At 54.9% G+C, this 11,242-nt stretch overlaps 1 protein-coding gene across 23 annotated transcripts in view; it reads left to right on the top strand.

Annotated features, from left to right (window-relative positions):
* Positions 1-11,242, top strand: part of LOC125443375 (protocadherin gamma-C5-like) — a 373,248-nt gene that overhangs the window by 342,280 nt on the left and 19,726 nt on the right. For 22 of the 23 annotated variants that reach the window (XM_048515414.1, XM_048515423.1, XM_048515415.1 and 19 more), the window contains one exon: positions 10,252-10,313. In XM_048515414.1, coding sequence (XP_048371371.1) covers positions 10,252-10,313 — 62 coding nt within the window. Of the gene's footprint in view, positions 1-413; positions 3,381-10,251; positions 10,314-11,242 lie in introns of those variants that run through there. The other variant, XM_048515412.1, reaches the window with a different exon arrangement.

Genomic DNA, 11,242 nt, shown 5'->3' with positions numbered 1-11,242 from the left:
GTTTGGCTACTGTGAATAGGCCCGTGGTGGCAAACCTTTGGCACTCCAGATGTTATGGACTACCATTCCCATCAGCCCCTGCCAGCATGGCCAATCGGCTGATGGGAATTGTAGTCCATAACATCTGGAGTGCCAAAGGTTCGCCACCACTGGAATAGGCTGTCCTTCAGAAGCTGCCTGTCACAAATCCAGCTCTCACACACTTCTGTAATGTTTCTAGGACAGCAAGAGCCCTTGCTGCTAAAAATGTACTTAGATTATATATTTTTTTCCTGAGAATGTTATGCATTTGAAGTCTAAAGCGAGCGGAGTTGGTTGACTGGGAAGCTTTCTAGCTTCTCTGGCTTTCTAACTATAGCAGAATTGCTTCTCTCCCATTGTTTCCCCCCCAAAGCAGCCGTTCACAGACAGAAGAAGCGGGTTCGGGCTGAGCTTACAAAGCCAGCGAGGCCTTTTGCCGCTTCCGCTACTTCAGAAGGGTCTTGTAGCTGGGGCAGAAATCAAAGCCCCCCGTCGGTTTGGGGGCTTTGTTTCCCATTGTTCTGCCGTTTAGCCTGGTGTCTCTAGGTTAAAAACAGCAGGTTACGCGGTCCTTTTTTGCACAGTAGCAACTTCCACACTTGGATTGGTGCGTGTGTTGCTGTCCTGAGACGGAGGCCCCTGATTGGATGCAGGGGGAGGCCGTCTCAGCCAATGGCTGGGTGGCTAACATTGAAGATCGGGCGGCGCGCACCACTCCCCTCTACAGCTGTATCAATCTCTCTCAAACCAAAACAATGAATGAGAGAGGTAAACAGTGATCACAGTCCCCCTGTTCTCTCCGTTGTTTCACATTTCTTCCAGATAGGCGGTGAATCCTCCAGGGGCTTAAAGAAATACTGTCTGCTATCTATAGCTCCCGGTTTGCAGTGTTATTGCTTCCTGCTGTGGATATCAGAAAGATGCTCAGAACAGAAAACTCTGCCTGGCGTCTGGGACTCCTGCATGCCTTTTCTCTCTGGCTGCTTCTGAGTGGCTCTGCTGCACAGATCCGTTACTCTGTCCCAGAGGAGCTCACTCGGGGATCCTTTGTGGGAAATGTTGCTAAGGACTTAGGAATGGATGTGGCAAAGCTGGCCGCTGCCAACCTGCAGGTGCTTTCCGATTCCGACTCCCAGTACTTCTCTGTGAACGTGAACACCGGGATCATAATAGTCAGTGACAGAATAGACAGAGAGCAGCTTTGCGGGCCCAACCTGCGGTGCTTCCTGCATCTTAAGCTGGCGATCGAAAACCCCGTGGAGTTCTATCGCATCGAAGTGGAGATCCTGGACATCAACGACAACGCTCCTGAATTCTCCAGCAGCGCGATCGCCCTGCAGATCTATGAGCTGGCCGCGCTGGGCGCCCGTTTCCCCATCCCGCACGCGCAGGACCCGGACGTGGGAACAAACACCCTGCAGACTTACCACCTCAGCGCCAACGAGAACTTCAACCTCAACGTGAAGGCACGCACGGACGGCAGCAAGTTCCCGGAGCTGGTCCTGGAGAACCTGTTGGACAGAGAGCACATAGCAGTTCACCGTTTAGTCCTGACAGCAGAAGATGGCGGCTCACCCCCCAAGTCGAGCACAATCCAAATCGCCGTCCAAGTTCTGGATGCCAATGATAACCACCCCGTTTTTGACAAGCCCGCTTACCACACCCGCTTGGTCGAAAACTCCCCCCTGGGGACGCTGGTGATCAAGCTGAACGCAACAGACCGGGACGAAGGGCCTAATGGGGAAATCCGCTACTCCCTCAGCAGCCACAACTCAGAAACCCTGCGCAAGACCTTCGCGATCGACAGCATCACAGGAGAGATCCGTGTCCAAGGGAACCTGGACTTTGAAGAGTCCAGCGTGTATGAGATCGAAGTGGAGGCCACGGACATGGGCTCCCCCACAATGGAAGAGCACTGCAGCGTCGTGGTGGAAGTGACGGATGTGAACGACAACCCCCCCGAAGTTGTCCTTACCTCATTTTCCAGCTCCATCAACGAAGACGCGCCTCCCGGCACTGTGGTGGCCGTGATCCACGTCAAGGACCAGGACTCTGGCGATCAAGGGAAGGTTCAGTGTGACCTGCCCAGAAACCTCCCTTTCAAACTTCGGAAGGACTTTGAGCACCAGTATTCCTTGCTGACCAGCGAACAGCTAGACCGGGAGAGCGTGGCGCACTACAACGTCACCGTTCACGCCTTTGACTTGGGAAACCCCTCCTTCTCCCAGTACATGTCTTTCTCCATCACCCTCGCCGACGTCAACGACAACCCGCCTCAGTTTGACAGGTCTTATTACGAAGTGATCCTGGAGGAGAACAATCCCATCGGGGCCGTCCTTCTGACCGTTTCGGCGGCGGATGCCGACAAAGACCAAAACTCCCGCCTCTCTTACTCGGTTTTGGCCAGCCCTGGGCGGCAGAGAGTGGAGGACCCGACCTCTTACATCTCCATCAACCCCACAAGCGGGCAAGTGTACGCAGAGTGCCCCTTCGATTATGAGCAGCTCAACCATTTCCGGTTCCAGGTGGAGGCCTGCGACGGAGGCTCTCCCCCTCTGTGCAACCGGATCATGGCGCACATCTACTTATTAGACCAGAACGACAATGCGCCCTGGATCCGATTCCCCTTCATGGCCAAAGACTCCGCGATGCAGTTCAGGATCTCCCGGTCGACCGCCGCCAACACCTTAGTCACCAAAATTATGGCCGTGGACTTGGACTCTGGGAGAAACGCCTGGCTCTCCTACCACTTGGAGCAAGCCACCGACCCCAGCCTTTTCAGCACGGCCCTGCGCAACGGGGAGGTGAGGACCACGCGGGGCCTGCAAGACCTGGACGACCCTACCCAGGAGCTGGTGGTGGTGGTCAGAGACTCTGGAGAGCCTGCCATGTCCTCCTCCGTCACTGTGGTGGTGCTCCTGGAGGAGAGCGGCCCGGAAGCCTTCCTGGGCTTGACTGCCCAGTCGGAGGAGAGCGAGGGGCCCCCCATGGTGACTGTCTACCTGATCATCTCCTTGGCCGCCATCTCCACCATCTCGCTGATGGCTCTGGTGGCCCTGGGGGTGCGCTGCTGCCGCCCGGGGGCCTGCCGACCCCCAACCCCCTTCGGCTGCTGCAGGAGCCAAGGCGGCATGCTCCAGGACCCGCTGGACCCCATGCTGGAGCAGTGCCACTACCAGCTGAGCCCGGGCGAGGCGCCCATCGGGGTGCAGGTGGCCTGCTTGGGACCCCCAGCCCGGGGCTACCGCTCCTGCCTGTCGCCGGTCTCGGACGTCAGCGAGTTCGTCTTCCTGAAGCCCAGCCTGATCCTGAGCGCAGCGCCGACGCGCAGCGGGCTCGAGCCGGACGTCTGCGGCAAGGTGAGCCTCCCCCCCCCCGCACCCGGGGTCCCCCCTCTGCTCCCGCCCCTCCCCCTGGCCTCCCCTGCAGGGAGGGGGTTGAGGGTGCCTGCGCTGCGCTGCGCTCCCCTTGCCCGCCGCTGCAGCTGCGCCCGGGGGTGCTCGGGGGGCCGTCGAGCGCGCCCCCGCGCCGGGCGCGAGAGGGAGGGGGCCGTTTCGGGGAAGGGGCTTCGCGGCGGCGGCGGCGGCGGCGGCGGGGCTCGGCAGTCGTCAGCCCGCCTTTGCCAATGAGCGGCGGCGGCGGCGGCGCTCGCCAGCCAGGCCCCCTCCCCGCTCGCCCGCACCGGCTGCTGCTGCTGCTGCGGCGGGCTCGCGTCGGCTGCGCAGCCGGGCTCCGGGCACCGCAGAGCCCCGCCGCCGCCGCCGCCGCAGAGCCGGGCGACCCATGGCTGGCGCGCTGCTGGCCCTGGCGGCCTGCCTGGGGGCGGCGGCGCCGTGGTGGGGGTGGGGGCGGGCGGCGGCGCAGCTGCGCTACTCGGTGCCGGAGGACCGGCCGCCGGGCTCGTGGGTGGGCAACGTGGCCAAGGACCTGGGCGTGGAGGCGCGCAGCCTGGCGGCGCGGCGGCTGCAGCTGCTGGGCGAGGGCCGGCGGCCGGCCTTCCGCGTCAACCTGGCCGACGGCGCGCTGCTGAATTACCTGAGCGCCCTGAACCCATGAGAGCCCTCCTCACCCAGCCCACCCCACGTGCGCCTTCCCGCTGCAGCTCGTGCTGGAGAACCCGCTGCAGCTCAGCCGCCTGGAGGTGGAGATCCTCGACGTGAACGACAACGCGCCCCGCTTCCCCAAGGACGAGGTCTCGCTCGAGGTCACCGAGGTGGCCAACCCGGGCACCCGCCTGCGCCTCGAGGCCGCCGAGGACCCCGACACCGGCTCCAACTCGGTCGCCGCCTACGAGCTCAGCCCCAGCGAGCACTTCGCCCTCGGCGTCCACGTCCGCGGCGACGGCGTCAAGGTGCCCGAGATCGTCCTGGAGAAGCTGCTGGACAGGGAGAAGGCCGCCGTCCACCACTTGGTCCTGACCGCCCTGGACAGCGGGGCGCCGGTCCAGTCGGGCACCGCCAAGGTGACCATTCACGTCCTGGACGCCAACGACAACCCCCCGGTGTGTGAGCCCCCGGTCTCCAGAGTCTACCTGGAGGAGAACGTCCCCGTGGGGACCGTGGTCACGAAGCTCAATGTCACCGACTTGGACGAAGGCCCCAACGGAGAGGTGGAGTATTTTTTCAAGGCCAGCAACAGCGTGCCTCCCAAACTCCTCAGCTTGTTCAGTCTGGACCCACAAACAGGGGAGATCCGGACCAAAGCTTTGTTGGATTACGAGGAATCCAGCGCCTACGAGATCGCCATCTACATGAAAGACAAGGGATTCCCTGCCATGGAAGGCCACTGCAACATCCGCGTGGAAGTAGTGGACATCAACGACAACAGCCCTGAGATTGTGCTGACCTCTCTGTCCAGCCCCGTGCAGGAAGACGCACCCCCCGGCACTGTGATTGCGCTCATCCGGGCGAAGGACAACGACTCCGAGGAAAACGGGCAAGTCCGCCTAGACATTACCAGACACATCCCCTTTAAGCTGGTCTCTTCCTTCAAAGGGCATTACTCCCTCGTCACCAATGGCCCCTTGGATCGGGAGAAAGCTGCCGGGTATAACATCACGGTCAAAGCCACCGACTCCGGCCTGCCCCCAAGAACCACGCAGAAGAGGATCTTCATCCAGGTGTCAGACGTGAACGATAACGTGCCCACTTTCTCCATCCCTTCCTACACGGCCCACGTGGAAGAAAACACCCCGCCGGGCACCCTCGTCTTCTCCCTCTCAGCCTGCGACCCAGACATCGGCGTCAACTCCAAGTTGTCTTATTCCATCGTGGACAACGGGAGCCACGGCCTGCCCATCTCCACTTATTTTCACATCAATCAAGAGAACGGCAGTCTCTACACTTCCAGGGTTCTCGACTACGAGCAAGAGAAAGTCTTTCAGGTCCCAGTAGAGGTGAAGGACGCCGGCTCCCCACCCCTCAGCAGCACAGCCACGCTGCATCTGTTCATCGTGGATCAGAATGACAACGCCCCCACCATTGTGCACCCCGAGGTGCCCAAGGGTTCCGCCTTTCACCACGCCTTCCCGCTCCCCGTGGAACCTGGGTACCTGGTGACGAAGGTGGTGGCGGTGGATGCCGACAGTGGCCACAATGCTTGGCTGTCCTACCATCTGCTCCAGGAACCCAACGAGGCCCCGCCTTTCAAAGTGGAGCGCCACTCCGGGGAGATCCGGGTGACCCGAGCACTGAGGGAGCCGGGGGTGTCCCACAGGGTGGTGGTCGAAGTGAGAGACAACGGCGTGCCCTCCCTCTCCGCCTCGCTGGTGCTTCTGCTCTCTTCCGAGAACCGGGCCGTGCAGGACTTCCCCAAGTCGTTGGACCGCCTCCCGAAATCCCCGTCCAGGGCTCCCAACTTAACGCTCTACCTGATCATCTCTTTGGTGGCCATCTCTCTGGTGTCGTGCGTCATGCTGGCGGTGGTGGGAGCCCGCTGCGTCAGGTCGGGCCTGTGCGTCTCGGGCTGGTTCCTCTCGCGCTGCTGCAGCCGGAGGACAGACCGGAAGTCCACCGTCACTTTCAGCGGGCGCCCCCGTCCTGAGGGCTTTATCAGATACCTGGAAGTGGGGGCCGCTGGAGCTCAGCACTGCAAGTCATGCCTCTCCCCAATGTCCGAGCAGGGAGACTTCCTGTTTGTGAAGCCCTTCAGCCACTCGACCACTGCAGAGAGCATCCTTGCCTTCGAGCAGGCAAGCAGTGCTTTGCAGACGCCATCAGAAGGGGTAAGATGTGCCAGGGCACGGCGGGGGCTTGCACTGTGAGCCCCTTTCCTGGAGGTCTGCTTTGGACTTCCGTGTTCCAGGGAGAACTAGGGAAGAGGTGGCAGGAGGGGGTTTCTGGTCTTCCCTTTGTGGAAGCCCATTTACTGGGGCATATGGGTGCTGTCATTTCCGTCTATATAGCCAGCTGTCTTCGGTCCTCAGCACTGAGCTCACCACACACAAATATAGCCAAGCGTGCTTGCTTGTTAAGCCTTTGAAAAGCTGTTTCCTACAAGAAATCGTATCGGCGCCATCTCTGCACGGAGTCCTTTGTAAAAGCCATAGAAACTGAAGAGGTCCCTGCCCGGAGGAGTTTACAATCTAGGCTGCAAGGGAAAGCGAAGGCAAATGTAGGGGGGGAGCGTAGCAGTCACATAGATTGATATTCTGATTTCTTGTCCCTTGGGAAGGAGAAGAGGGCTTCATGGAAGAGATGAGTTTCGAACCGGGGGGGACGTGGACAGGTGAATGGATCTGTTTAGTTTCTCTGTGTGAGATACCTACAGATGTATCTGTTCCAACACTCTGTGTCTACTGGATCCTGGAACACAAGCAGTTGTGAGTTCTGGAGTTGTTTGTAATGGGACAAAGCAGAGGATTACAGATTTCACAAGGAGTTTCTCCCAGATTTCTCCCCTGATTAGGTTTCTGTATAATTGTCGAGCCACATCCAGGTTGAGCAGCATTGTAAGGTCACTTGCTGCATTGTTAGTTGGTAAATAATGTAGTGGAGGGGATAACTAGGACTATTTGGGCTGCCCTAGCGATGCATCTGTAAACTGGTTGTCATTACCAGTGACTTTCTCAGCAGAAATCTGTCCTAAATACAAGATTCTCCGCTGGGAACTCCACGGGAACACCTTCTCACAAGACACCACACACAATCCACCAGGAAGGTCTCTCGCACATAGGAATTCCCACGGCATAGTGCGAATAGTAGAGAACGTTGTATTAAAAATGAAAACACCGTTGAATGGAGACTGGGGCGTGGAAATAATTTTTCCTCCAAAATCTCCCACTTCATTTGCAATTGGTAATTGTAATACCACCTCGATTTATTTCTAGAATCTTATTTCATTTTCGCTCTCTCTCTCTCTTTTTCTCTCTCCCCCCTCCCTCTCCTCGCCCCCCCCCCCTTCCTTTCTTAATTCTGCTGACAGCCTTAAGATCCGCTTGGAAATGAGCACAGTATTTTGCAGTGTGCGACGTTTCTGTTGGGAATCGTTTTTGGGGCTGCTTGTCGCATCTCTCTCTCTCTCTCTCTTTGGGATGAATCCACCGTTTGCTGTCTGGTACAGAAATCCGAGGGAAAGCCGTGTGCCATTTTGAGACCCAGAGCTGGGGAAGGCTGTCTTCATTTTTAGGAATGCCCAAATCCACACGTAGGCGCCTAAATAAAAAGGTGCCGTTTGAGGACTTCCGAGAGGCACGGGGTGGTGGTGGTGGTTGTTTTTTTTACAAACTTAATAAGGAGGAACAGCTGCTCATGATATGTTTAGGGGTTTAAATTTAGGACTGAAGATTCTATTATAGCAGCCTCTGGATCTGCAGATTATAGCTGCTGTGGAGGAAGTCGGTGTGAAACAATAGATGGTGGGCAGTTGTGTGTTTGGGTGATTTCTCTGCCTAGCTGGGTGCATTTGTGCTAAACATAGTACGTTCTGCTGGAGGCTGCCATTTTACACACAGACATCCGCGTAGGTAGAACTAGGAGCGAAGGCGATGCTGAAATATATATGTCCAGAATGATTGCAGCTGCCAAAGGCCAACCAAAGTTGTTTGTTTCCTGGAACCTGTGAATCCAAGATTATACGTGCTTGCCAGCCCTTTTTCTTATGGCAATATGCACAGAGCTCTGTGTTGAAATCATGTCCCTTTCTGACCTTCCCCTTTCTGACTGAATGATGTGTGCCTTCTTAAGTCTCAACACATCTTCCCCACTGCCCAGCTCCTGTGTACACAAACATACACACACACACAACCATGTGCTGGCTGCTGCCCCCCTTTTGTCATATCTCCCGCCTGCTCCATCAGACTTCCTTCACCCCCACACACACCTTCATCACCCTCTGGACTCACAGCCATCAGGGACTTCACCCACCGTTTCCTTTCAACAATCCCACTGCACCACAACACACACTTTGAGCTGCACTGGCTCCAAATAGAGTACTGAATCAGGTTCAAGGTTTTGGTGTTAACCTTTAAAGCCCTTAATGGTCTGGGACCTTTACATCTGCTGGACTGCTTCTCCAGATACACTTCCCCAAGAACGCTTCACTCAGCGGGGAACAACTTATTGGTGGTCCCTGGCCCAAAAGCCATCTGGATGCCCTCAGCCAGGACCTTCTTGGTTCTGGCCCCAGCCTGGTAGGAAACTCTCTGTTAAGTGACACCCACGCTTAACAGAGTGTAGGTGTTCTGGAATTCCACAGGACTTTTAAACTGAGATGTTCTGCTAGACCTAAGGTTGAGGACAGCAACGATTTCCATCCAGCTGCCCGCCTTCTCCTCTTCCCCTCCTCCTCCCGCTTCCCTTTGTCTGATTTTGAATTAATCTCTTCCTTATTCCCTCTCTTTATTCAGTTTTTAGTTGTTCCGCTTTCCCGTCTTTCCCTCTGACTGGTTCCCATTATGGTGTATGTTTCACGGTGCCCTCAGAGTATTAGTTAGTGAGGCTTTTAAATTGCGAGATATGCAGTTTTAATTGTGAAATTCTGTTGTAAGCTGCCCAGAGCCCAATTTGGTCAGGAAAGGGTGGGTTAAAAACTGAGAAAGAAAGAAATATGTTGAGCCTTGATATGCATCTTGTTTGTATCCCCATCCCATTGCTGAGATGCCAGTTCCCCATTGGGGGGGGGGGGGGTTGATGTCACTGCCCCACAGGGGAAACACAGGCTAAGTTTCTTGTTTTCAAGGGTCATCAAAAGTATCCAAATCAACTGAAACAGGTGAAAAATTTGCCGTTGCTTTTAACAGTAGGGTGGAGTACATCTTCATGCCTTGATTCTGAATTCTCTTTTTACCCATGAATTTTGAAGGAAACCTCTCTCTACATAATGTGGGGGGGGGGGGGAATCTTTGCACCTTTATGGTTCATTGTCAGTCCAGGACTGATGAAGGAAATGGCTAGAAGATTTGGACACTTGAATTGTACACCAGCAGTGGCATTTATTTCCACTGTGCTCACAAAGAGCTGATTCAAACACGAAGTTCATTGTGCCATGTTTATGTACTGCTTTATATACAGTATGTGCATTGTTCCAATAATGCAACAGTGTGGGTGGAAAGTAATACAGGACTCTATAATCTGGCCAAATACAGGGCTGTTGTGTCTTCTAAAGAAATCATTATTGTTGTGGGAAATGGAATTTTTAATCTTAAACAACGGGGAGAATTGCGACCTCCCGAGCATGCACATCCAGCAAAAGATAAAAGGAAAAGAGGACATGAAATCCAAAGTCCTGCATTTAAGAAGCGACTAAATTAAGAAAATTATATTAGCATTTTAGCTGTTAGCAAGAGAGTTAGATCTCTCTCTGAGCAGCAATTAATTCTCTTCCCCCATCAGCGCCTTCTTCCTGATGTTCTGGTCTTCTCTGGGTTAAATGAATCCCCTTCCAGCTTATTTCATGCTTCATTTATTTCACAGCATATATTCTGATCGTACTGGAAAATTATTCAGGGAACTTCTTCTGGAACATTATTTGGAGACCTTCCTTGATCAGCCAGCCCAGTTTGAATTGTTGAGAGCATGCAAAACATGTCACTGTGTTCTGTACTCTTCCGTGTGACCTTGCACGTGTGCGTGTGTTGTAGTTGAACCTCGCCCTAAGCATCTCTGACTTCTCTGTCTTATATCCTAAAGTGTGTTCACAACCCACAACGATAGTCAAGAGAAGACTGTTTTGCTTTGATGGTTTAATGATGGAGTAGAAGCATTTCAGCTGTCTTTGTCTTTCTTTTCACAGCAAGCACAACCGGTGAACACAGACTGGCGGTTCTCTCAGGCCCAGAGACCAGGCACCAGCGGGTGAGCGATTTTTCTCCTCTTGGTTTCAGTTGTAGACTTTAGTTATGTGTCTAAGTGATGAAGCATGGATTTGGCCTTCCTGCATTTGTTCTCTGCTACCATGCAACAGGCTGGAAACTTTTCTTAAGAGGGTGGTGTGAGTTTGAGTCTCTATTAATTCAGGAAACAGCAGACACTTGGGTAGGTGATATCGCTGAGGATTTGTGTGGGGTTTTTTTGGCCTGGCAGGTTGTCTGTGGACCTTTCCCCACTTACCTTAAGCCCCGCGCTACTCTCCTCAAGTAGCGCAGGGTCCCCCGGCACTCCCCATGAAGCATCCCTGGCGCTCTTGCAAAGGGCGCCTTTTGATGTCTGCGCGGGGGCATGGGGATGCCCAGGCACGCACCAGGGATGCCGCGCGCTGGGAATTGCGCGCAGCGACGGTGGCCGAGGGAAAAGTGGGGAAAGGCCCTCTCTCTTCCTGTAACTACCAAAACAAGATGGAGATTCTCAAATAGTTGAATCTTCAGTGGCCAAACAGCAAGAAGTCTGGGCTTAACAACTTCCTGCATTGCAGGGGGTTGGACTTGATGGCCCTTGGGGTCTCTTCCAACTCTATGATTCTAACTTCCAATTATTGCCTGACCCTGGTGGAATAGGTGAATGGCCTTTTGGCAAGACAGGGGCAAGAGAGATGAAAATGTTTATTTATGAGCAAAGATGCCAGGGGACTAGATGGTATTTACTCCGGCTTGTGCCTTGAAAGGGTCTGATATGCAGAAATCCTCAAGACAAAGTTTGTTGCTATGTGAATTGCAGCAGAACAACTTCCTAACTTTCTGCAGAACACTGTGCCATTCTCTCATAGGGGCTCTCCTAGGAGCATTTCAGCAGCTGGCAGCCCTATTCAACACTTCCCCAGTGACCTCTTGCTCTATGCCCAGAGGAAG

Source organism: Sphaerodactylus townsendi, linkage group LG14 (genome assembly GCF_021028975.2).
Source record: "Sphaerodactylus townsendi isolate TG3544 linkage group LG14, MPM_Stown_v2.3, whole genome shotgun sequence".
NCBI classification, from domain to species: Eukaryota; Metazoa; Chordata; class Lepidosauria; order Squamata; family Sphaerodactylidae; genus Sphaerodactylus; species Sphaerodactylus townsendi.
The sequence above is the reverse complement of the archived record's forward strand: the minus strand, read 5'-3'. Positions and strand labels throughout refer to the sequence as shown.